A 27012-nucleotide genomic window follows, 5' to 3' on the forward strand; every position below is an offset into this window, starting at 1 on the left:
CACGTGCTGAATATGTTTCATACTAAACTCGTGTTTAGTACTAAACATGCTAAAAGTAGTACTAGGCATACTAAATATTTAGTATGTTTAGTACTAAATACGTTATCATGATTTAATGATGTGTATTCATCATCAACATCATGAATACACATGATGTATACTTATGATTTTGTTGATGGCCTTCTTTAAAATGTAATGTTCATTACCGGTTTCATCAGTTGTTGACTGCATGGTGTCTTTTATGACTTTGTGTTTTTTACGATGTGAAGCACTTTGAACTGCCTCGTTGCTGAAATGTACTATACAAATAAACTTGATTGATTGATAGTTTCAGACCACTCCATTATCAGTCCTTTTTTATCCCCACACTTCTTAAGTAAGAACGATATTCACAGCTCTCTACTGAGTCACAAACAATGACCCCAATGTGAAAAATACAACATTGATACAGGACTTAGACATAGGGGAGAGAGTCAGCCTTCTGTGAATTAGCATAGAGAGTTTGGACCCCCAGATATCTAACTGCTCCCCTCCTGCAGCGTTAAAAATAACCCTCATCCGACTGAGCAGACAGAGTGGGAGTATTATCTCACTGAGGTTTGTTTAACATGGACCAGACAACATAGACACACACGCACGCACGCATGCACGCACGCACGCACGCACGCACACACAAAGCCACAGATAAAGGAGAAATGGAGAACGTTGGACTGGGGCAGAAAGAAATCTTGCAGAAGCTGCACAGCTGATATCAATATCTTCATTACATCCGTTGCAACATCCTTTAGGTTCTGGAGAACTCAGCAGCGATTCTGATTCTTCGTCGACTGCGACCTGTTGCTTCTGTAATTCATTTTGTGCGCTATTTATCATCAGAGGCCATTATTTTTGTTTATGCACATATAAAAAAAAATAAGATAAGCAAATGGGATAAACCAAAGACCTAGTCAGACGTAGACTTTCTGTAAAAGAAACTCACTGACAATTTTTGTTTACTCTGAGAAGACATTAAATGTTTACTTTTTAAAAGTTTCTTTTTCCACGTGAGATCAAAGAAAACTTTTCAGTTTGCCTAAACATTTAATTTCATCCTTCATATTTAATGTATTGGGAATTTGAGGATTTGATGTTAAATCCTAAAGATTTAAACATATGTAACAGTTCCATATTTATTATCACAAATAATAATAATAATCATATGTAATTATAATGCTGTTTAACAGAAAATATGTTCGCAGAACAGTAGTGTTATTTATTGAGACTAGTTTGTTTTTATCCTATTTTAATAATAGACTTTAAAGTGGAATTTACAGATGTCGCAATGATTACTTAGACATTTGTATTTGAGAAAAGGCTTTTTCCTGTGCAACAACTGCGGTAGTGAAGAGAAAATTAAACACATTTATCAAAACAATTAAATGTAAAACGTTTCCATATTTCCATAGTCATAAGAAATGCTTGTATTTTGACTCTCTGATGCCCCCTTCTGGTTCAAAAGAAAACAACAAGAACTGGTTTATTTGCAAAATACAAAACCTTTATTAAAGATCTGCAATATTTCATATCATTCTATGATTTACTTTCTTGACCGTAGTGACTATGGTGGTACATTTTAGGTCTGTTTAAACAAACAAATAAAAAAAAGGGATTAAAAAAGTGTATAAAATGTGCTTTAAAATAGAAAATAACATCTCTTGAAATATATTTACACTAATATAAAGATTGTAAATAACCATTGAACCCTTACAAGGTTCAATGCTTGTAGAATATGTACAACTAAATATTTCAGTCAGTCTTTGATACCTGTGATAAATGCTCCTTTAACTTAAGTTGAACATTTTTACATTATAGTCAATACTGCGTTGGTGAGAACTTCTGTTTTTTTACATGTGTCCTGTAAATCATAGTGGAACAAACCAAGCTTTTGTGCTGCCTATGACTAAGTTTTTGTGAAAAACCCACTTTAGAAAAGTGTGAGTAATAAGCAATGATTTCCCGTCTTGCAATGGTGAGTTAACAAAAAAAAAAAAAAAAAAAATCCCTTATGACCCCTTGCTTGGAGAACTGCTATAAATATGCAATTGCAAAATGGTCAAACACATACGGTTTTGGGAAGAGTTGACTATGCTGATGACGTTCAACATTCCTCCTGTTGGTTTTTGTAATTTTTCATGATATTTCTTGGTGTTCTCGCTTAGATGTCACGTTTGAGTTTCTCTATGCTGAAGTCGCTTTCGACGTCCAGTTTGGAAAGAGTTTTCTTCACCCTCAAGGCTGTGAGGCGGGCCGTTGGGTTCTGGTACCAACACTCCTTCATGATCTTGACAATGGTTGATAGGATCTGGACACACAAAGATGTAATTAGAGTAATAGCCACTGGCGACATGTCCTTGTTTTAGTAAACTTCATAGTACAGTTTCAGTTTTTCTTCAAATGAGCCAGTCTTTCTTGTAACAATGCAATATACTATAAAATACAGCGTTTTCATACTCTGCATCCACAAACATCAATGTATCATATCAAGATTTCATCCAATAAACCAGGAGAAAATAGCAAAAAATTGCGAAATGGAAGTAAATAAATAGATACAAGGCTTTTAACATTTTCAAGAAAATCTCACAAGTAGGGTGTTTATTTATATTCCTCCTCAACTTTAAATTCCCCCAAATATAATCCAACACAACCATTTGCCTTCATTTGTCGACTCATTTGTGACAAATGATATCTGTCTGCCCATAAAAGGAGCCAAAAGGAGAACAGTAACAAGACAACAAGCTGTGCACGCCAAATATCTGCCCTTCATAGCAGAATGCCAAGAAAGCCATTAGAAATTACACCTAGAGTTTGCCGTTTGGAAGACACAGCAGACATGGTGCACTTGTCAGATGAAATTAAAAAAGAATGTTACTTTTTTTTTTTTTTTTTTTTTTTTTTGCTTCCAGGCAAAACGCCATCAGTTATGCATTGGGGATTTTTTTTTTTCTTCTGATTTTCAGAACTGATTTTCAGAAGAAAAGGGGAAAGTAAATTTAGGGGTTTTCTTCAAATGAGCCAGTCTAAAAGAAAATCTGTTGGAGGCTGCAAAAGACTTGAGACGGGTTCTCCTTCCAGCTAGAAGTGTGGGTCAGTGGTGTGCTAATCTTATTCACATGGGACAAAATAAAATTACTCTACAAAAAAATGTTTTTAAAACTGAAAACACAAAAACTGTTATTTTTTTGTTCACCTGCTCAACAATCAGCTAAAATGTAAACATTTGATTGACACAAAAAGTTTGATATTTGTACAAAAAGGGAAATATTTGTAGAAAAAAAACACAAAAGTCTTGCATGTTTGCCTCATTAAAAAAAAAAAAAAAAAGAATATGATTCCCAGCTATTTTTGGTCCATTGTTTACTATGTTGCGGTTTTACAACTTTTTTTTTGCCCAAATTCAGCAACAAAGAACAGGACATGAGTGACTCTGTCTGTAAAACCGGCTACTCTATTTAGCCAAGTTCAGTGAATGGGTGTGTCCAAATCTGCTATTGAGGAAAAGTTGCTGAATGTCTTCGGTTCTGTTTACTAATTAAAATGAAACATTTTCATTTTTGGCAAGATTACCATGTCAGTGTAAATTTCACATGGAACGTCTTGTGCCAGCAAATTGATTCTTCAATATAGCTGCGTGTCTGGTTGTGTGTGTGTGTGTGTGTGTGTGTGTGTGTGCGTGTGCACGTGCACTGGAAGGACTTACTGGGTGGGAGTGGAGCCTGTTGTGCAGGCTGGGCTTCTGCTGGTCCACACACACCACCTTCTTCATCTCCTCAAAGCTTGGATCGGAGGGCACCAAGTCAAAGAAGGGCGGCCGATACTCCTCAACAATCCCTGAGAAAAGTGGGACAGGAATAAACAACACAAACTTAGTCACACCTATTTAAAATAACAACCATGACAGAAAAAAAAATGCAGTTTATGAAAGTAAATATTCTCCCTGTCAAACTGCAAGATCACATGTCATACCTCCTCAAATTTATATCAGCTTCTTATTTATTTATCCCCACATAAATTTACAGCACATACATTTTTCCTCTCATAAAAGGCTTGAAGCAGCAAGATAAGCTTGCTGGAGATAAGCTGCAGTGGGAGTTTTTGTAAAGTATGTTTGGCTGAACAGGACAGCGGGAGAGATAGGGGTTCCCTGGTAACTGCATGAAGACCTTCCCCCACATATGTATTCATCTGCACATTGTGTCCGTGTGTGCAGCAGCAGTGTGTAACCGGGTTGCACATGGGAATGTGTTTGCAATGACAACTTTTGTGCATGGGCATCTGGGCCATGTAACAGTGAGTGCTGACAACAGATAAGACTGTTTATAATTACTGCAGTGCTAATCATGGGAGAGGAGAGGAGAGACAGACACAGACGAGGAAACAAAAAACAAAAATGCTCAACTGATGAGATGCAGCCTTTTGTGCGTGCATATACTTCCAGAACCACAACATGGTGAGAAAAGACACGTTTGGTTTTCCGATAAATAGGGGGAAACTAATAATTTCGTTTTATTTTATTTGGCTCAGATTTTTTAAACAACAAATCTATTGCAACGCCTGACAAGTATACTCACACCCCTGGACTATTTTCACATCACTAGGAGAAAATCACATACCTCTGTGGATTTTATGTGATAGACGGACAAAGTAAGGTGGCAGGAAAACGATGCAGCATATGGCATTTTTAGAAATAGAAATCCAAAAAGTGCTACATGTATTTCTTTTTAAGATCACCCTGTGTCCACTCCCATCTTCCACTACCTCGACTACATATCATTCTCCACCCACTTTGCAGATGTAGAGACTGACGTCTTTTCTATTTCCTCTCTGCAGCAAAGCAGAGAGTTGATCAAGTTTTGTTCCAACTTTTTAATTGGATTTCGCTCTGAACTTTGACTATGCTGTTCTAACAAGTTGAAATGCTTTCATTGTATTGTAACTCTGGTTCTATATGTCTAGGTCTATTTTCCAGCTTGAATGTGAACTCTCACCTCTTTTGCAGCTTCTAATAAGTTTTTTATCCATTTTTGTCATGTAATGTGAACAGAGGTCCCCTAAAAGGTCCGTCAGATTTTGGCTGCAGATTGATCATTAAGTACAGACATTTGAAACACCTCATCTGCTTAAAATCCATAAAACAATTTGTTGTCGTGACATGACAAAATATGGGTTGCTAGGTTCAGGGTCTACCTGCCAGCTTACCATTGACGACAGTCCTGCGGGTTATTTCCCAGAAGACCAATCCGAGGGCCCAGATGTCTGTTTGCTTGTAAGACTCAAAGACATCGACACGAATCGTCTCATCCAGCACTTCAGGGGCCATGTAGCGCTTCGTCCCCACACGAGGGTTGTTGCCCACATCCAAGTAGTCATGAGACTGAGAGTGCATCACAGCCAAGCCTGAGGAGGCGGTGTGCGTAAAATACAGGTGAAATTATTCCATCCATCACTTTGGATGAGCGAGTGAAATCAGCACAAATTTGAAAGCAGATGCAACATGCACACTTTACCTAGATCGGCGATGCAGCACTGTCCGTTCCTCTTCACCAGGATGTTCCTGCTCTTGAGGTCTCGGTGGGCGATGGCAGGCTTCTCCTGGGAGCTGACTATCTCAGTGTGGAGGTGGACCAGGCCACAGGCCACCGAGAGGCACATCCTCAAGCAGCTCTCTGGCTCCAGGCTGCGGTACTGCAGGAAGTCGTAGAGCGAACCCAGCTCATGGAAGTGAGTGACGAGCCACAACTGGGTGCTGGAGTTTTTGGACGTCATGTCCGAGGCGATGAAACCTGAAAGGACAAAATGAGAGATGTCGGGAAACGGACTTCTGGGTTTACTTTTAGTCTCGTCTCACATTTAATTTGATGGGTTTCAAAGTTTTAGGTGGCCGTACAAATGGTGGAAGGCACATATTGTAGCTTAAAAAAAGTATTTCTCGATGTAGAAAGGTTATTTCTCACAGCTTTCGCTGCCGTACCAAGGATATTCTCATGGCGCAGCTGCACTGTATTGTAGATCTCTGTCTCTCTGAACCAGGACTGCTCGTCCCTGGAGGAGAAAATCTTGACAGCCACATTCTCCCCCATCCATGTCCCCCTCCACACTTCACCATATCTGCCTTTACCTGGATGGGAAAAGACAGAGTTAATCAGGGTTACTGCAAAAGAGAGAAAGAGAACAAAAAATAAACTGAAACAAAACTGACCGACACATTCAACAAGGGAGATTTGTCTCGCCATAGTTCTTTGGACCAGATATGGAAGGCCTGTCCCACTTCCTGAAGTACAAAACTCATCAAAAATTTCCTAAAAAAAAACAAAAAACAAGAGACGCAGATATATTTAAGAGCTAAAATAGTCATTTTACTCTGTCTCATTGGAAAGTATGAGGTGTTGCTTACGCCGTATGTGGGGTCATTTCCGGAGGGGACTTTGACCGCGAGGCCGTGATCTTCGGGGTCTTTCACCTTGCTGGGCGCACGTCGAAATCGCAGAAACAGCAGAAAACCACACACGCTTGAAGTCGTGAACAGCAGCAGCAGAGTCACAGCGATCCACAGCTTGGGATGTGGGTACTCTGGGGGAGGAACTGTTGTCGGGTCCCCATCTGGACAGACATAAATGATTCAGTCACGAATCCTCTGAAAAATTCATTTCAGTAATGTAGCTAAATAACTATTTCAAGCTTTTATTTTTGTTCCTTTTAATGATTACAGCTAATATAGAAAGATTCGTGCCTTTCCAAACGCAATCCAATCGGCGGTTTACCAGAGGTGGAGTCTATTCAAGTTGTAGAAACATCACAGCAATGGCTGCAAATACTCAATAATATGTGAAATCGCATTTCTTTTTTATTCTTTACGTATTAGCAAAATTACTTTGCACATAAGTTCTAATGTGCTGAGATAACGACTACAGAATCAGACTGGTGAGAGTCTCGAAGTACTAATTTGCCGTAACTGGCCACCAGGGGGAAGCAATCACAACCTCTAGAGAAGATGAAGGCTCGCCACCAACCCATGCAAGTTGACCAAAGTTACCTCAAGCAAGCTAACCACTCAGATCCATTAGGTTCATCAATACATTTCTACGATATATAAATATTGCAAAAGTATGACTAAAGGTACTGACTAATATTTGGAGGAGGTGTGATCAGGGTGTTGCACTTGTCCGTCTGGCAGCACTGGACAAAAAAGCCGGGGAAGGATCCGAAGCACTGCTCTCTGTAGTGTTTTGCTGTGAAACATCCCCATGTCTCAGTGACGGGGCTTTCTGCTCCTGGGTCCTTGTTTAGCACCCAGGTGTAGAAGCAGTAGTCTCCTCTGCACGTCTCATTGCTGCAAATGCGTGTGTTCCTTGGGTTCTCACATTTGCACAGCTGCTTCCCTTCTTCACCGCCATCCTGGTTCTCTGAGGCACAAGAACAAAATAGAAAATGGAAAAAAAATGTAATCTAAATCTTCTCACGTAACGGTGAGGTAAGAAAAATGGCTTACCTGGAGAGAAATTACCCTTCTTTTGTGAGGGGAAAAAAAAAGCTATTTTTCTGAAATCATAGGCGGGAGTCAGAAATGATTTCCTTTTAGGAGAACACAAATTATAAGTTAGCCCCATTTCCTGTGATGCAACATGATGGCACGTCAACAGCCAGCTTGCCGTCGTTCATTGGGAGCGACCATTTTGGTTTCAAATGACAATATTGTCAAAAATGAGACAACACAATCCAAGATGTAAGCCTCAGTTTGCTATTGGGCCTTTAAAGATTCCATTTAACACCTGAGCACATGGGATAAAGTGTTCAAAACTTAAAAGTTGAAGTTCTCCACAGGTACATTAGGGAAATCATCAAAAATTACTTTTTTCAGAAATGCAATTTAAAAGTGAAACTTATATATCATTCACACAAAGTAATGCATTCTAAATTTTCCATTTCTGTTTAGTTTGATGATTATGACACGAGTAAAGAAAAACCAACATTTTCCATGTGGAATATAGAATATTTTGTATCACTGCATCAGTGCAGCGTGGCATGTTGGAGATCAGTTTGTGGCTTTGCTGAAGCAAATTCAAAGCCCCAGGCTGCTCTGACAGCAGTCTGCATCGTGTTGGTGTCTCTCGTCTTCCTCTGGACATTTTGCTTTGGGGTTCAGGTCAGGCCAGTGGCCTAATTCAGTGTCATCATCTCCAGGTACTTTGGAAGTGTGAGTAGGTGCCAAGAACTGAAGGAAACTGAAATTAGCGTCCTCATAAAGCTTATCAGCAGAGTGAAGTGGTCTAAAGTTTCTTGTTTGGAGGCTACACTGACTTTGGACTCAACAACACTACATGGACCAACACCGGGAGATGATGTGGCCCAAATAACACCGGACCTCAGGCAACTAGGAGTCTGTGGCTTCCCACTCTTCCTCCAGACTCAGGGACCTTAACTTCCAAATTGAACAAAACATTTACTCTCAACTAAAAATAAGTTTTTAAAATACTCAGCCACGGTCCGGTCTTTGTTCTTTTTGGCCAATACAGGAAGCTACTGAAATTGTCCTGGTTCCGGAGTGACTTATTGCAAGAAACGCGACCTTTGCCTGAATGAATCTCATCTTTCTAGGGTGGTTCTTGAAGTACCGACTCCAGCCACTCCCCTAATCTCTTGTCTCTGCTGCTTATGCACTTTTTCCTGCAGTGCTTTTTTCCTTCCACTCAACCTTCCATCAACACGTTTGTATGCAGACCTCTGTGAACAGCCAGCTGGACTGTTCTTGGCTGCTACTCCTTGTTGACAGTGTCAGTGACTCTCCGCTTGGCAACTGTGAAGTCAATGGTGCTCTCTGTCTATAATAGCTGATATTTTTATAAAAACTTCGGACAAAAAAATTATATCTTCATGAGCTGCAAGCTACGATCAGATATATCTTTCAGTGTTTAGTTAATATTTTATATCAGTTTCATGTTTTGAAATAAATTAATATTTTTTTTTTTACTTCTTGATAATATTACATTAATATACACCCATGTTGTGCACAGAGTGACACACATACCCTCTTATGAGTTGCAAAGCTCTGCAGGAATGCAACTTTGTTTAAACTGCCAGAGGCGATTTAAAAATAAAAGCAAAACAGTCGAGCATATAAGACACTTTCCTCTTGAAGTGGGTGGAGGAAATCTTCTGCCTCTCATTTACTTTGACTGCTCATCATGTCACGAAGCCAGTAAACACTGGTCCTGTTTAAGCTTGTTGGCTGGACACAGGCGGTTTCGTTTCAGGGGATTGAGCAGAACTTCAGCAGAATAAAACAAGTGAACGCTTCATGAGAAAAGAAAAAAGAAAAACAACAACTTTATATTTAACTCACCTCCATGAATGGTGGAAGTCAAGAGAAAAACTCCTGCTAACAGAACCGTGAGCAGAGCAGATCTTCCCATCACTGAGGAAATAAAAGAGAAACTGTGTTAGCAGAAGTTTTTTTTTTTTTTTCCTTTTACTTAGAAAGGGAGAAGTGACCCAGAAGAAGCAAGAGATCTCGGCTGCGGCTTGATTTCAGTTTACAGATGGTAACTTAATAGTTGTGTCCATGAGGAGCAGAGCGGTGGCTGAAGTCGAGGCCCTAAAGGAAGCTATGAGGTCAAAAACAACAACCAGAGGATCCAGCCTGTCTGACTGTGTTTAATTGCACTGGGTGGGAAAAAAAAAGGGGGCTTAAGGGGAAGCGGGCTGAAAAGGCCCTTGAGTGTGTTTGTGTTTGTGTGTTCTCGGACTGCTTGTGGCGCTGTGCTACACGGGCTCCAGGCCTGACGACTCCACAGCTAGCCTGCTCGCAGAGTAAATATTGATGGCTATGCTTCCTGCCATTGAGTGGCCCCACCCGGCTGGCAGGCGAGACTCGGGTTTGCTCATTGTTTAGGGCCATGGCGCTGGCAGTCACGCACAGTGAGAGGACTGCGATACACACACTCGTAACTTAAGAGAGCTCGGAACGAAGCTTTTACTAAAAAGTGAACCAACGTCTTTCAACAGCACCAACTTTAATTCACTTGTATTTTGTTTTCAGCTATTTTCATGTACATCAACTAAATGACTTTAGCTCAATTCCAATTGGGTTTTTTTTTTTTTTTTTTTTTTACAATATGACAACCATAAAACAGAATGTTGCAACAATATTTGTTTCTTTTCTACAAAATGATCCACAGATGTTTGTGTTTTGGTTTTATTTTGTCTTTTATTTTTCTAGACCTTTGGCTAGAAAATCTCTTGCCAAAATTCATTTGTTCATTATTGTGTTGGGGTTTTGTCATATAGCTTAAATCCTTTGTGTTTAGTTTCTTAATTTATTATTAATATCTCTTTCCTACTTTCATCTATGCATTTAGATTTACTCTCTTTTGTTAGCTTCAGGCCTTTTCCCTTTTGGTTTGTTAATTCTTTCAGCTTCCTTTGTTCTAATTAGTCTCTTCTAATTAACCAAACTCTTTCCTTCGTCATGTTCCACCCATGCCTCAGTATTTAAGCTTCTGGTTTTTCATTGTTCCTTACTGGATTCTCAAATTACTCTGCCTGCCTTACTTTGCATTACTTTTCCCATTATAAGGTCTTCTGTTTATTACTATACACCCTGGATCTAAAGACTAGAGAAGAAGTTCACATTGCCGGGGGTCGGAGATCCTAAACATATAGCAATAGCTCCAATGAAAGGGCTTAGATGAAAGCACATTGGTGTCCAAGAACATCTAACATAAAAGTGTCTTTTAACCAGTTCAACAGGTTAATGTCAGCAGCACTCTGTTTCGTAAACTCTAAAAAGGAAGGAGCTCAAAGGTGAAAGGTGTAAAAGAGAACGGACGCAGATCACCGCCACCAGACCAGTGCATTTTGATGAATGAAGCAGGTGTTTGTTATCTAGTTTATAGAATTGATAAATTAATAAAAAAAAGGCTTGTTCACTTCTACAATTTTGATCTCATTACTGGTTATTTTGTGTTGAAATCGGCCCGTTTTCAAAACACTTGAAAATCAACAAGTTCTCAAGTGGTTCTTCATGCTTTAATGAAGATTTAAAGCATGTTTTTTTTTTTTTACACTAAATGTAGATGTAGCAAACAAAGAGTTACAAATACCTCCTTAAGGAGGAAGGTTTTGATTGAAGAAATTAGTGTAAATGGTCCACTGGCTCTCTGGCGCCTCTGCTACAGTCAGCATTTATTTAGGAATAATGGATTTAAGCGTGACCTTTTTAAATCTCAAACCCAAGTTTATAAAGGCCAACATACCGAGAAGCATTTTAGCACCTGCCAAGATATACAAACCTGCCTTTGTGGTGGTTTGGTTAACAAGATGTGGCGTCAATTCCTTTCTGTCTCTAGTTTGCGTGATTTCCATGTGCTTTCACGGATTTCTCACAACACGCCTGTTAGCTGTTAGTTTTATTGCTAAATTTAAAAAGTGTCCTTTTGATGTGTGTGCGGATGATTGTTTGTGTCTGTGTTCCCTGCCACCAGCCCGTTGACCACTAGCATATAAGCGGCAGCTTTTAGCTGACCTTTAACGGCATTACGTGAGTACAGAAAGAGGAGCTGTGGAGCTACACGCATGAATGTAACAGAACCATTGTGTTTTTTTTTGTTTTATTTATTTTCTTCCCGTATGTGGAAAATAGCAAATGAGTTCAAGTCTTGTCCCAGTTAACTGATGTTTTAAGGATATTTTCTGTGACGAGTCATATTGTGAATTTTAGTCGCACTAATCAGAGCGGCATCCAGGAGGTGACTCTGGAGGAGCCGCAGAGATCCGCCGCTCATGTGGGAGAATCCGCTGACTGGACAGCTATTAGTTCTGTTGTCTAAATATCCGGACTTTGCAGAAGAATGGCAAGAACAAAACAATTGTTGGTAGGAAGCCATAAGAGATCTCAAAGTTTGCAACCAGTCGGACAGGAGATCCGGTAAACACTCTGGCCAGATGACACCAAAACTGATCTTTGTGGCGTTCATGTGTTGGAAAACTAATGAAGCACCTCACACTGGAAGTCTATCCTGGAAAACATCATGTTAAATCCAGCAAAACCTTGAAATTGAGAAGGAGGATTACCTTCCAGGTTAACAAGACAAACGCTACAATGGAATGGCTCGAATCACACTCATGGTTTAGGATGATCCAGTCAGAGTCCAGACATCAATCCAACTGAGAATCTGTGCAAGGATTTGAAAATGGCTCTTTATATTCAGTTCAACAATGCTGGACTCTAGATGTACAGCAAAATGTGTTTTTTCAAAGAATTGTCTCAGAGAGGCTAAATGCATGCCACATCTTTTAGATTTTTATTTGGACAAAAATTTGAGGAATCTTTTATCCTTTTTCTGCTTCAAGGTATATCCTTATAATACACTAATATTGTTAATCTATCAAATAACAAAACTGCACACATCTTGCAGTCGAACCAGCGAACTTCAGCCCAGGGCTTTCGATATCCTCTTTTAGATGCATCTGCTTTAAAAAAAATATCTAAGTGACAACTACAGGAAGCCATCTCGATGCATTTCAAAGGCAGCGTGAGTTGTGACAGAACAGAAACCAGACAAACAACTGATGTCATTGAAACTTATTTGTTTGATGCTCTGAAATTTCTAATTGTTCTTTCCCCCCCCCTCTCTCTTAAATTGCACAGTTCCTGCAAGTCGAGCTGCACTTCCTGACGAAAGCAGGCCATAAAAGGAGTTTCTTCTGGGAATCAAAGGGTGAACTGGCGTGTCACATCTCCTCCAAATCCAGAGCAATCTGATAGCAGTGTAAAGCAACCTCTACCTTGAGACGCCGCTGCTGTCAGGGTTGAACTCGAAGTACATAACATGTTAAAACCACAGCCGCCTTGTCTTATCACCCGGCACAAAGTGCTTCCTGAATCATGCAGCTTTTTAAAAAATGTAACCTCAACCAAGAAAGTAAATCTGAAGGTTGGCCTAAACACAAATGCCACACGCAAACTGGACTAATTCTTGATTTAAACAGTCCACTCGAAGAGCTAGCTATCGCTGAAAAGTTTCAGAGATCTCAGTGAAGGGAAATCTCCCACCGCAGGCGTACAGACTTTATACTTAGCTCCTGTTTGTCTCCATTCTGTCCAAAGCTACACCCACGTGACCCAGGGGAAAACATCCACTGTCATCGCTTCCTCTCATCTGCGTGTTTTCTAACGCAGGGAGGCAGATCTCTCATTCCATCTGAACGACTGTGCGGTTACATTGGTCGGATGTGTCGGGCACCTCATCACACACAAGCTTTCCTCTTCTTTAGATTAAATGGGGTTTTATTCCCCCTGAGAGTACATGATGTTATATTACAACAGCATCTACCACGAGGCCTAAAGCACTAAAGCAGACGAGGCTTTCCCCGCCTTAAATCAAACCTGAAATGAACGTTGGTCTGAGAGAGGAAATGGCAAATTCTTCAAACTCAGCTGCACACACAAACGCTGCTTCCCAAACAGAAGACGGAAAACAATGAAAGGAAATGCACGAAAAGAAAATAACAAACACACAGATATTTTAGTGTGAACAGCATGCACCTGATGAGCGAACACCAGCGGTCACATGGAAAGATGACCTGAAGTGTGGAAGGTCAAATAGCTCCGGCATGTTTGTGCTGGTGTAAGTTCAGTGGGAGAAAAAGAGAACTTAAATGGAGGAGAAACACAACCACGAGGTCTTTGGTTGAAAGTGCAGACTTTCTCGTGTAGGAAGTACCCAAAATATATGCCTAGATTGAATTTTTACCTATAATCACTGCAACTGGTTAAGATAAAACATGTATTCTTTTAAAACAAAGCAACAAACAAACCAACACAGATTTCCTTCAATTATAAAACTAAAGTCATATGATACACTCTTTGCACCGTCTTGTTTTTTTTTGTTTTGTTTTGTTTTTACAAATTCACATTTGAAATCTGTATTTGAAATTTGAAATCAATGCCAAACATTTGCCTTCAAATGTCTCCTAATTAATAAATAGATTCCATCAGCATATAATTTAATCTCAGCATCAAGTTCAGTGAAGATTTCAAAGACGGCCTATTTATGGTCAAATAAATATGCTGTTACATAAAGTCTGGTTTGCAGTTTGTTACAAGCCACGAAGGGGAAGAAGATGCTCTGCTCAGTATTTGACTTTTTGACCTGCATTCAAAACACTATAAGGGAAGAAAAAAATGAGACTGCACATCATCCTGAACAAACCACCCCCTTTGCTGGTACACATTAGTGACTCTAAACATATAGCTAGCACTACAATAAAATGGCCCAGTCAAAGACCAGACCTAAATACTGTTAACAGATGATCTCCTTCCAATCTGACTTCAAGTTCAGTCAATGCTTGACTGAACTTGAGCTTATAGCTAAGTTATAGCATCTTAAAATAGCTATAAGATGTGCAGGGTTAGTAGATACTTATGCATTGTCTTGTTGCTGTAACTGCAGGAGAATACAAATACGCGCAACACTTCTCATACTTTATTTGTGAAAAGAATAATAAAAATATAAACATGATCTGTGATCTTCTTTTTACAACGATACACTACTTTGTGTTTGGAAAGTTTGTGCTTACAGCAAAATGTGGAAAAGTTAAAAGGAAAGGCTAAAGGTTCTCTTTTAAAACAAATAGACGGGAAAGGACTAAATGCACTTCTGTCTAAAGCAATTTTTTTTATTAATTTATGCATTTAAACTTGGGAATTCAATTAAAATCTGAATTGCTCTTGTTGTGAAAATTAAAATAGCTGAATATTTACCTAAAAATACAGCAAAGAAATAATGCAAATATCTTGGTTAATCACCTACTTCTTCCCATGTGAGCAAAAGTCCCATTAAATCGGATAACAAATCAATTTGTGAAAAGTTGAGTTTCTGTGATCAATCACTGGACATTAGATCAAATATAGGCGCTCATAGATGGAAAACTAATCGTTTTCTGTCTACACATGTGACACCTGTTCACATCTGTTAACATGTGACCAGCTTCGAAAAGTGACTTAAGGCAAATTACTTTGTGTTGTTACCTATCAGCACTAATTCGGTTATGAGGGAAGAGTTAAAAGAAAGTCAAAATGTGTTTATTACCTGTTTCCTGCTCCCCTTTTAACTTGTCAGATGGAGCCGCCAGACGTAGCCCATATCACAAACAGGACGAATAAGAGTTTAAACCCGCGCAGGAGGTAAACCTGGCCTCATTGTGAGAGACTGAAATAAACCAGTTAAGAGTTGGAAGGCCCAGCTGCAGATGTTTCATCCGGAGAGATCTCACATCCTCTCCGCTGCTTCGACGACAAAACCAGCCGCGGCTTCGTGAAAGCAGAAAAACGCTTCTGGTAAACCAGAGAGCGGTTTCAAACTTAAAGCCGCGTCACTTCAGCGCACGCACGCGGAAAGATGAAAGTAGTGTTTCAAAAAGGGGGCGAGGTGAGGAGGGGGGAAAAGCAAGAAGAGGACCTCAGAGCGGGTTGTCTGAGTCCACAGCGAGCTGAATGAAGCCTATCTCATCTGGGTCCAAATCTGCGCTGATAAAACCCACAACAGGAACATCGTCGTGGGGTTTCGGACCAGACTCCTTCCGCTTCGACTGGCTTCACAAGAGACGGCGGAGGGGACTCGGTTCCCATTAAGTAAGAATTCTTCAGCCGCCGTCCGTGTTCCCGATTAAAAGGCGAGATTAGAGATTTTTAAATAGTTGTAGGCATAGAGTTGTCGTCCCACCCCTTATTGTTCCGTCCAGACTCTGCGCGCCTGGAATGTGTTCTCTTAGCGGTTTTCCTGTTGCTTGCTAAACCTCTCATTTTCCTTTCCCCCTGTGGACTTGTGTTTTTGCTGCCCTGACAGGAATGTGCGTCAAAGAGTTGCACCAAGCAGAGACTGTCCGGACCGATTTCCACCCTCAGTGTTAGAAATGGTTAAAGTAGCGTTTATTGTGTGTGAGCCATAACCTGCTTGCGGTTATGGCAAGCAAAAAAAAACAACAAACAAACAAAAAAACAAGGACATATTTAATGGATGTAAAACAGGATCTGGAAGCAAGTATTTTCCATTTGAGAAAAATAAAGTATAGTAGTCCTTGCAGATTTCTGGCTGGAATTGATTGCTTCTGTACCCAGAAGTGATATCATTTTCAATGCAAGATCAGTGCAGACTCCACAAAATAAATTATTTCACATATTGCCAAAAGTAATCATTTGTGTGCCTTCACACACATATTTTCATGAATGACACCTCTTCTTAATCCATAGGGTTTACTATAATCCCACCCTAACCTAACAGTCCTGGAAACACTTCCAAAAGGATTAAGATTGTTTTTATAGGATTTTTGATGTTATTGTTGGTCCATATTTCTCGAGATCTGACACTGATGTTGGACGAGAAGCCTGGCTTGGAGTTTTTTCATCAGAAGAAGTGTCAAGACTTTTCAAATTATTCCACATAAAACTCACTCATCCTTGTCTTTGTAGCTCTTGCGCCAGCATGTTGAAATGGGAAGGGACCATTGCCCAAGAACTGTTCCCAGAAAATTGGAAGAATGGGATTGTCCAAAATTTCTTGGTGGGCCGAAGCATTAAGCTATTCATCATGTCCTGTCCGACAGTGTAGCACTCAGAATTGTTGTCTGAACTTCCTATACCCAAATTGTCCAGTGGGCAACTGCCCCGGCTTGCATTCAAAAATCAAACACATGCCCTCGAACACAAATGCCATAAATTAAGAAGTTCTTTCTCTGAAACCAAAGGAGCAACCCCATCTTTTGAAAAAATAAAAAATAAAAACCTGCAGAAGACCCTAACTTTAACTTCAACATATTGCAGTCAGGTAAGTAAGTGTTATTCTCTTTGGCAATCATCAACAGACTCATCCATTGGATCTCCAAGCAGAGAAGTGTCTGCGTGCTCCACACCACTTCATGCAGCGGTTTGCACTGCACTAAGCGATGCCAGGCTTTGATGTAGTTCAAGTCATTTACCACTTAGTTGCATAGTTATTTTCTCTGGAAATATGCATGCATTGTTCCTGAGCTAGCCTGAAGACCACAAGGTCTCTAGCTGTATTGACTCTGTAGAAAGTGGACGATCTGCGGTGCCCACTATTTGTGGTTTTATGTGACCCACCGCTTCAGGGTGGAGCTTCTGTTTTTGTGAGCGTCTCAGTTGTTCATTGGAGAACACTAATGAACAAACAGCGACATGAAGACCTGAACAAAAAAACCAAAAAAAACCAGAGTAAAACAAAAACACAAGCGATCCAGGGATAAAACTGTGGAGGAATTTAAAGCAGCTTGCTTATGTGACAAGATCCGAGGCTTTGAACATCTCACAGAGCACTTCTCAACCCATCACCTGAAGATAAAAGGTCCTTACCGCAACTGTAAATCTTCTGAGATATGGCCGTCAGCCTAAACTGACAGGCTGTACAAGGAGAGGATTAATCAGAGAAGCAGTCAAGAGGCCCACGATAGGAGCTGCAGAGATCTATCGCTCAGGTAGTTGGAAGAAAGAAAAGTCAGATCTAATTAAACTTTTCTTAACTTATGTACACAAAAACTCATCACTCTGGATATGCCACATGAAACAACTTCAGTAAGTGCAAAAATAACAACCGGTCCTCCCTTGGTTCATCCCAGTTCTTGTTTTCTACTCTTTCTGTGTACAGCTCATCATTCGACATAATTTACAAATGCACATATAAAATCAATTACATGCATTTGATGTAAAATAAAAGCCTACCAAAACACGAGAAAAAATGTGCACGCATAGCAACTGTGGGAAGACATGATGATGCTAAATTGACTTACTTTATTGCGTGCGTTTAGCGATTGTGGCGGCTAATGCCTATCATGAAGACAAATGCCAAAGGGAGTTCAGTGTGGGGCATTTCACTTAAAACAGCCTTGTGCAGATGTCTTCGTGTAATACAAATTTCCCTCCCTGTTCACAGGCTCTGTTTTGTCTCACGTTTGGCTCACGGCTGCAGACACCAGCTGGAAGCTTTCACATCGGTTGTCAAGTTGCAAAATGAGCAAATTGTTCTTTGCACTTTTGGGACTTATTTTTCTTAAACCATTAATCTCTGTAATTTGAAGAGCCATGTAATCTTGATGGTTTCCATTTGTAGCACAACTCCTTGGAGTAAATAAAATAACATTTCAGTCCAAAGGAAAAAAAAAATCAAAAATTAAACAGTTTGTATTTCAGCAATAAGCAGTTCACTTAAATGCTGACATGTCTTCTTCACCAAGGTGAAAATTTCAAGATATTTAGGTCACTTCTATATGCATGAACAGGTTTGAATCTTAACTTGAGAAATTGTTCGACTAAGATGTTTTTCCTTCTTAACTCTAGCGAGGAATTTATTTTAGGATTGACCCAAGGTCATCAAGTTCCCCTCTCGTGAAAGGAAGTGAGCTGCAGCTCTGAAAATAAAATAAGACAATGTTTTACACCATACCAGAAAAAATACACGTTTTGCTTCTCCTTTTCCAACGGCCACTGTGAGCTCTTCTCACACAAGAAGCTTTATTGTGAAATATAGCGTCACTTAAGTCATGACAAGCTCAAAATGTGCTTAAGCAAAAGAGGTTGCCTTTGATCACATTTTATCACTATAAAAGGTAATTGTTGTGTAATGATAATCTTGTGTGGATTAAAAGATTACTGGCAACCAGAGTTCAAAAGCCACCCCATGCCACAGCAGAGTCTTAAGTAGCTCAAAGAAGAGTAAATAAGGTTACAAGACTACTCAGTCACGTGTCTTCTGCAGTAGAAAATACCTTATTTCTAGTTTTTCCACATATCTGGATAAAGGCATAAATGCAAGATTTTTACAGCAGTTGCAAATCTTTCTAATGTTTTTCATATGTTATTACCACATAACATACCCTTTGACCTACAATTCCCTTCAAAATGTCCCAGTGGAAGCGTGGCAGCTGAGCATTTCAAAATTACGAGAAGCATATATGACCTTGTTAAGTAAAATATTTTTAGCAATATTGATTCTGATGGTGCCAAAACCTGTTTGTGAATCTGCCTTTTAGTTGACGAAATTATTAAGTTTGAAATGCTTGTATGTGCAGCTGATTCATAGGATTTTATGTCTAAAGTAATAGCGTGTTAACATTTTGGAAGTCAAAGAGGTCTCCCTGAGTCCAAATAATTAGTTTTAGAAATAAATAGTTGAATCTGCTTTTCTTTTGCAGTCATATGGTGATTTATTTAGCTTTAACCTGTCATTCACGAGAGGACCCAAACTCCAGTCCTCAAGGGCCGCTGTCCTGCAACTTTTAGATGTGCCTCTGCTGCACCACACCTGAAAAGAATAATTAGGTCATTAGCAAGGCTCAGGAGAACCGATCTACACAGGGAGGAGGTAATTAAGCCATTTCATTCCACTGTTTTTTACCTGTGGCACATCTAAACACTGCAGGACAGCGGCCCTTGAGGACTGGAGTTTGACACCCCTGTCATTGTGAATGACAACCTGTGAATGACAGGTTAATGTTAGCTAAACTCAGCTTCCAATTGGTTGATCAGTCCCTCATGGCAGCTCCTCTCCAGGAAGTGCATGCTGCTGCATTGCTGTGCTCTGGGAAATAAAAAAAAACAAAACAAACAAACCTTGGGACCCACCAACCAGATTTGGCCAATAGGACATATATAAAAATTGAGATATGTTTCCTATAAATGTGTTTTTAGTTTGTTTTTGTATCTTATGTTATGTATACATTTGTTTGGTTCTTTGCTCTATTAAATCATTGATTTTAGCTAAATAAATCCTAATCCTGAGAAAATTACTGAAATATCATTATTCTTACCTGATTGTGTAAACCTGCATAATAATAGACAGATCATCTTTCAGATTAATTTCTTTGAAAGATTAGGAGGCTGACTGATTTATGGAGAAGAATAATTAAATATGACTATGCCACATCAAACATGATGCCTTAAAATAACTCACTCTGTGTTGCAAAGGTCAAGAAAATGTATTACAAGCTTGCATTACAAACACTCGACATTGATTCCACACCTTTAATATGCCACAAAAAACCTGAGTGCTCAAAGTATTTTGTTTTTAAAGGAGTCTTCAAACTCTCTATCAAAGAAGAGATTGCCTAATTAGATTGATGTCGTATACAGATATAACCTGTTACAACTGGATATGTTTTTGGATTAATTTGCATTAATAACTGTGTTACTTTAGTCAGCAAACTGAATACAAAAATATAATATTAACACTTTTTTCCTAGTTTCCAAAAACAATCCGATTGTGAAAAGTCCATCATTTAATAACCCTGAGTAACATTTGGTGCAGGCAGTTCCTCTCAGAGGCTCCATGGGTTCTTCTTTTATCAAGAAGCAAAGAATGTTCTGTTGACTTTGTCTAACAAAACACAAAACCTTGTTGCAGACCGACGACTTGCAAATGTACCATAAGTCCTTCATTCACCACAAGACAAGCGTGCTGACTTAGCACTTTCAGTTGTAAATGTCTGTAATGTAATGAGGTTCAAAAATGTTTTGGCGTGTCGGAAACGTGAAAAAGCCATAAAGACATTTGGTAGATGCTACATGTTTTCAGGAGAGGTGGGAACCGGGTGGGCAATTAGGAAACAAACATCAGTCAGGAATAACAATATGAACGCCAGCTTAATGTGTGTGTTGGTCCTAATATAGCTCACTGGGGCATGGACCCCTGAAGGTGTGTTGTGGTACCACATTGTTATTAGTAGACAGTACACGTTGTGAGGCGCGGGCTCCATGGACAATTTGAAGTCAACACCTCATCTTGTTGTGCTTTTCTGTACACGGTCTGTGACAGTTGTTAAGTGGATGGATGAATGGTTGGTGGGGAACACCAGAACATTCCCCAAACCACCACACATAAGTTCCTTACGTAAGCCATCCACATGATGGAAATTAAGAGGTGATTCATCAGAGCAAGGCGTCATCTTCCTTTTGTTCCTCTGTAGTCACACAACTGTTGTTGGCACCTTGTTTTGTCTCTTTTAGGTCCTTTGGATATAACAACTTATTTTAATTTAACGATGATGCTGATGAAATTTTTCAGAAGGCATTTGATCATAGATGTCTCATTCACAGTACAGGCTATTGGCTCTTTATTTTGTATTCAGTTACCATAAAGCTTTTCACCAAGCATACATTGGTAAGATCCCCAAGAAAAAAGAAGCGTCTTTAAAACTGCAGCTCAAGCACACACACAGCAGTGCAAAAGCAAAAGACTCCGATTCACCAGGCTTGAGATGTAGAAAGTCTAATGATGTTTAAATCCAAATGTCATTAGGAATAACATAATTTTGTGTCCAAGATGTCAAAAATTGTTTAGAAATATCCTGACCTTCAAGTGGATCACAGTTTCTGTTGGAGCCAAAGTTCAAATCCATTCATGGTATTTGTCAGATGCTCGCTCCCAAAGTTGTTTAGCACCGACTTTCTCTCATGTTACAGAAATCAGAGTCACCGTTATCTCACTGTTTTATTTATTTTGTGCGTGGCCATATCACAGTGAAATTTTATCTGGCTGACTCAGCGTTTGCTGGAGGATTTTTTGGACCCCTTGGATTGTTTCTCGTCTTCTTTCTCCTGCTCTAGTCTTTTCTTCTCTCTCTTTTTCTCCTCCTTGGCCTCCTTGTACTTCCAGATGGGCGGCTCCAGGTAGCCCTTCTGCCTCTTCTTCTTTTTCTCCTTTTTTGGTGTGGGCTCCCCAGACTTTGTCACTTCGATCTTAGGAATGCAGCCCGAGGGGAATATGCTGTTCCTGTGTGCCATGCTGCGAGGGATGAAACTTCTCATGCCGCCTGATGGCACGCTCTCCCTGCGCTCTGCCTCCTGGCAGCAGGATGTCAGAGAGACAGAGGTGGCGGACAAAGCTGTTGGAGACGCTGAGGTGATGGATCCGTTGCTGTGGGACACAGTGCTCTCCTCCAGCTCCTTGCTGCTGTGCTTTTCAAGCAGTTCTGGTACGGCGTACCGTCTCTTGCCGATCTCAGGGGGACTAGTGGGGCAAAGCGGCCGGGAACCGGTAACTACCAGCGGGCTGTGAATGCTCGTAGTTATCCGAACCATATGATCCATAACCCCGTTCTCTTCGGGGTCATGAGGGAAGCTGAAGGAAAGGCTTTCTTTGAAGCGCTGTCTCAACTTCTGACTGGTTGACTTTGGGGCAGTGGCCTTTTCCACCAGCTGTTTCAGTTCAGGCCACTCGGGTTTGTAGCTTTCACAGAACTGCCCGGCAACAGGGTGAGCCTGCAGGCGCCGTATCCTGTTCAGTGTCTCAAACCGTCCTGTCCGAAGGATCCAGTCCTTAAGCCCTCTGCCTTGGACCAGGTCCACAGCATGCATGTCTGCACCTGTGCAACAAAAAGGATGGAAAACAACGGAAAGCTGTTAAAACAGCAACATGAAAACGGGTCTACAGGATGTACTGAAACTAAACAGCTTTCATCAGTATAACAACACCACCATGTGGTTGTTTTAGTCGTGCAAAATGCTGTGTGGCATAACTTCACTTGGAACAAATCAGGTCATTTCACTGTGTGGGGGAAGTTTGTATACAACGGGTTGAAAAATGAGTCACAGCCTCTTAAGCTTTGTCGTAATTTCTCAGTTTATATCTCAAACTGGATCAAGTAGTAGTTTTACTTTTTTAAAACTTCAAAAGATGCAGTGTCCATTTGCATTCAGTCTTCCTCGAGTCAGTACTTTGCAGAGCAGCACTTTGGTTTGATCACTGATGCAAGTCATGGATTATTTCTCTACCAGATTTACCCGTCGTCTGACTTGTCGTCTTTTTTTTTTTACTCTCAAACGGTTCAAGTTCAGTTGGACTGAACTGAGAGCATATGTGAATGATAACGTAGATCCAGAAGCATTCCAGTATTGCTCTGGCATTATGTTTAAAGGGTTTCCTCCAGGGCTGCTCCATTTATCATGTTGCATGACAGCTAGAAAATTGTTGCACTGGATTTTGCTGATGGGCATCAGAATAAATGGCACACCACAACTTTCAGATTTTCAGTTAAAAAGTATACTAAAACAATCTCCCTTCCGCGGTGTTTTGTTGAATTGGCCTGTCACATAAAATACCAATAAAGATGTTGTAATATGAAAAAAAAAATATGAAAAAGTCAAAGTGGTATGAATACTTTTGTTATTGTTTGCAGACTAGAACAATGATATGCATTAATTGAGGTTAGTGGATTTCAATGGTTGTCATACAGTTAATTTAACTTAATGTTACACATGAAAACAGTCAAAGGATTATTTTTTTTTTTTAAGTGAGCTGATCCGTGATGTGACTGATCAGGAATTAAAATAGTCTTGGATTTGATTTGCATTTCTGTGGAATAATATTTTCTTTCTAAACTTTTCAGACACTGTCATCTTAAATGGAATGCGAATGGAAATATATTATTGTCCTACTCTAAATGTGTCCATACAGGTCAGACTAATCTAATCCCTGCAGCCTGCAGAGGGTGCAGATTAGTTCCCAGATCAGGTAAACTGGTTTGACCTGTGTCTCCCATGAAACACAGCATTTTAATCTTAGCCGTTTTTTATTGCAGAGTGAACATTTTGAGCCTCCTACTATCATTTATTTTTTGTTTTGTTTTTGTACAATCAATTTAAAGTTAATTTTGTCTTTCCGTGTGCTCTCGGCTCGTCCTTTTTAGGCCGCACTCGTCGTTAGAGTCTAAATCAGGTAACGCATTGCTAAACTCACCGTGCATCAGCAGGGCGGTCACACAGTCCTCTCGCCCCTGCAGGCCTGCCTTGATGAGGGCCGTGAAGCCACGGGGGTCCCTGAGCTCAGTCTCCACACCAGGATAGTAGTTCAGGATGTAGTTGAGGATGGTGATGAATCCTGAGGTGAGAGACAAAAAGGATGATTTCGTTTGCATTCTCAACAGGATCGAAGCCGCCTCGGGTTAATCGTGTGTGGCTGGGATTTTCACACGTACCGGCCTGTGCAGCTATCATGAGAGCAGTGTTGCCATCATTGTCTTGGTGGTTGATGTCTATGAATGGACATTTGTGCAGGAGGGTGACAATGTCTACAAAACCCTTGGACACAGCCAGCATCAGTCCATTCTGGTGCAGAGAAAACATAAATCAAAAATTGTACGCTAAAGTAATACATAATTTCTTTGTCGCTTGCTTGCTTGCTTACTCACCCTGCCATTGATGTCCAGCTCCATGGCCTCCTCCTTGGTGACCCCTCTCTCCAGGATGCTGCTCAGGGATAAGGGGTCGTTCCTGGCGCAGGCCTCGTACAGCGTTTTCGGCGGCTCCCTGTAGACCGTATCTCGGTCGTAGTCGGGAAGCACCGAGTCGTCAGAGAGTATGCTGCCTGAGTCGGAGTCGTCCAGGAGGATCTCTTCGTCACTCGATGGGCCCGGACCCAGGTGTGGGTCGTCGGCTGCAGCTGCCATCTTGGCCCCTTCAGTCGGGGATTACGCCTTGAGATCAGGCCCGCTGCACATCAGCCATACCTTAAAGAAAATTTTACATGAGCTGGATTTTTTTTTTCTCACCACAACCACAACCACAAAAAAGACATGAGGTAGCTACAGTATGACTTCATGCCCATAAGAGGAAATTTTCTTTGCAAAAACTAAATACACAACTGTTGTATGGCATGTACAATTACAACACCGATGTAAGACGTTTTTATCAAACAGCTTGACTCCCAAAAGGAAGTGCATGACTATATCTTGTTGTTTTAATATGTTTTTTTTTTGTTTTGGTCACATCTTTTTTCATTTTTGAGTTTAGATAATGCCACAGAGAACCGTAAAAAAGGATTAATTGGAGCTGCCGTAGCTTTTTGTACCGAATTCCCAACCCAGGAGAAAAGACAAAGATATTTGAAAAGTCTTAAATAATAATAATAATAAAAAAAGTCCCTCTAAAGGGAGCTTGTTTCCATGCCCTCTGTTTGGCTCATTTTCACAGTTTTTCTAACTGTTTTTCAGACTAGATATTGACAAATGTAGGACTTCATGCAGCATATGCTTCCTTCTCATTCCCTGTCAATGTAGGAAATGAGGGGGGGGAGCATGGGTGGCTGGGTTAAAATTGTATTTTTGGAAGCAAAAATACAAAAATCGCATAGTTGATCAGAAAAGCATGACCAGCAGATCAGAATAAACTAGGACAAAACAGAAGCGAAATGCTGTGGAAATTCAACTAGTAAGAAATGCTAAAAGTCATGTTTCCCTAGAAAAGTTGCTTTCAGGACAGACGTCTATCTGCTTTTGGTTTGCAGAAAAAAAAATGTGCGCTCCTCGAGTGGAAATGCACCAATAGATATGACAAGGAAGTTCTGGAGTGTAAATAAAATTGTCCTACTTCATAATTATAACCAATAAAATGCTAAGAAATGATAGATGGCAGTAAAGATTAAAAATATGAGTTCTTACATGAAGGAAAACAATTTCTGCACATCTCAAGTGTCGCTGATGTCGTCAAATAATAGTAATCATTCTTCTTCCTCTTGCCTGGTGTTTGATGTTGATGTGCCGTACTAAGAATAGACATCTCACACCGTAAGACTCACACCTACTATGTTAAATAGATCTGTTGACCTGAAGATATGATGGCTAAAGAGGATGAGGAGCTTTACCTCACCTTAGCCCTCCTGTCACAGCGGCTGATCTGTAAGTCTCTGATTTACGCCGAACATAGCATGAAATGCATATCTGATTATTTTCTATACAGCAAGGACAAACAAATCACTTGGTTTCTGTTCTTAGACATTAACTGAAGCATGAATGGAAAGAATAATGTAGGCCTGAGGACATTTTGCCCGTGAAACCAATGTGAATGAAGGCAGAGTGGGATGAGGGGACTGGGATGAGAAAGGCCATATGGAGCTGGAAGCAATGGGAGGCCAGTTTAGTAACAGCATGTGTCATTGTCTCTTAACAGAATCACACAGCTCTGCAGAACAAGGCATTGTGAGTCTTGCTTTTGTTTGTATGTGTGATCAATTCCAATTTGGAGTATTCTGAAGAAAAGACAAGACAAGTAAAGTCCCCATAAGTCAATGGTTCATCCATGAATAAACTTGCATTTCAACTGCTGGCTTATAAAGACCATGACTCAGCCTAAGTAGAGCTTCTCAGCATCCAGTTTTCACGAGCGTAAGTTCATGAAAATTATTGATGTACTTCAACTCTGACTCGACTTCCTGCAGAACAACACAATCGGACCAAACTTGTGCCTCTGCATCTTAATAAACAGGAGATTCCTCAGTCGCTTTCAAAATGCAAAATACTGCATAAACCAAACAAGAATTAAAACTGTATAAGACAAAAAAAAAAAAATTAAGATCTCACCCAAAGTATTCCAGCCATGGTTCAGTCCTCTTCTTCTTCTTTTGTTGTAGATTTTTATCTTTTTTTCCTCGGGTGTTAAACCATCTTCTGTCCACTCTTGTGGTTTGTGCACAGCAGTGACTGGTTAAGGTTACGTTCCCCAACCAGAACACAACTTCTGCCTCCTCCCTCCCTCCATTTCTCCTGCCGGCCACTTAGGTTGCCTCATCAGCCCGGTCCCAACATAGACTCCGCTGTCCTAAGTCAGGCAACGTGCTCTCTCCCTCTCATCCTGATTACAGAAGATTTGCGGATTAAGAGAAAGAAACAGACAGAAGCCAACCTTGCTCCCCCTGCTATCAGTTTGTTGAGTTATTCTGCTCTTTCTCTCATCTTCTTGACTCTCTCACACACTCTGCCCGTCCACAGCTCTGAGCTGCCCGTCTGTTGTGTGACAGAAAACCTTTCTTTTTTTCCAAAAAAAAAAAAAAAAGTGTTCTGACTGAATCATTAAGGCTATGAGTCTGTAAAAAAAATAAAAAATAAAACAACTGCCGAATAGAAAATACAGGTTTATTCAGTGAACTAGGAGAAAAAAAACTATTTTCTGATAAAAATAATTTGATGGGGCAACAA

General features: G+C 40.2%; 2 protein-coding genes and 1 long non-coding RNA gene across 4 annotated transcripts; 1 reads left to right on the plus strand and 2 right to left on the minus strand.

The window, feature by feature from the left end:
- Positions 1 to 1515: 1515 nt before the first annotated feature.
- acvrl1 (activin A receptor like type 1) lies at positions 1516 to 15810 on the minus strand. Its single transcript, XM_015051762.1, has 10 exons — positions 15126 to 15810; positions 9377 to 9448; positions 7161 to 7439; positions 6431 to 6636; positions 6236 to 6335; positions 6008 to 6154; positions 5544 to 5819; positions 5236 to 5433; positions 3737 to 3867; positions 1516 to 2341 (listed from the first exon to the last, which is right to left on the minus strand). The coding sequence occupies exons 2-10, from the start codon at positions 9444 to 9446 to the stop codon at positions 2195 to 2197; spliced, it is 1554 nt and encodes a 517-aa protein (XP_014907248.1). The 5' UTR covers positions 9447 to 9448; positions 15126 to 15810; the 3' UTR covers positions 1516 to 2194.
- Positions 15811 to 20003: 4193 nt separating this feature from the next.
- Positions 20004 to 26483, minus strand: ankrd33aa (ankyrin repeat domain 33Aa). 2 transcript variants are annotated; one of them, XM_015051764.1, is made up of 5 exons: positions 26398 to 26483; positions 24232 to 24549; positions 24019 to 24148; positions 23781 to 23921; positions 20004 to 22407 (listed from the first exon to the last, which is right to left on the minus strand). In XM_015051764.1, the coding sequence occupies exons 2-5, from the start codon at positions 24487 to 24489 to the stop codon at positions 21584 to 21586; spliced, it is 1353 nt and encodes a 450-aa protein (XP_014907250.1). In that variant the 5' UTR covers positions 24490 to 24549; positions 26398 to 26483; the 3' UTR covers positions 20004 to 21583. The 2 variants fall into 2 exon arrangements, with proteins under 2 accessions (XP_014907250.1, XP_014907251.1); XM_015051765.1 differs by having other exon boundaries at positions 24232 to 24516; positions 26398 to 26481.
- On the plus strand, positions 20510 to 26927 carry LOC106959284 (uncharacterized). The gene is made up of 3 exons (XR_001427311.1): positions 20510 to 20521; positions 23068 to 23074; positions 25013 to 26927. It is a non-coding gene; the product is annotated as an uncharacterized LOC106959284 (long non-coding RNA).
- Positions 26928 to 27012: the final 85 nt, after the last annotated feature.

Source organism: Poecilia latipinna, unplaced genomic scaffold (genome assembly GCF_001443285.1).
Source record: "Poecilia latipinna isolate Pla-1442-1.1 unplaced genomic scaffold, P_latipinna-1.0 Scaffold1064, whole genome shotgun sequence".
NCBI lineage: Eukaryota > Metazoa > Chordata > Actinopteri > Cyprinodontiformes > Poeciliidae > Poecilia > Poecilia latipinna.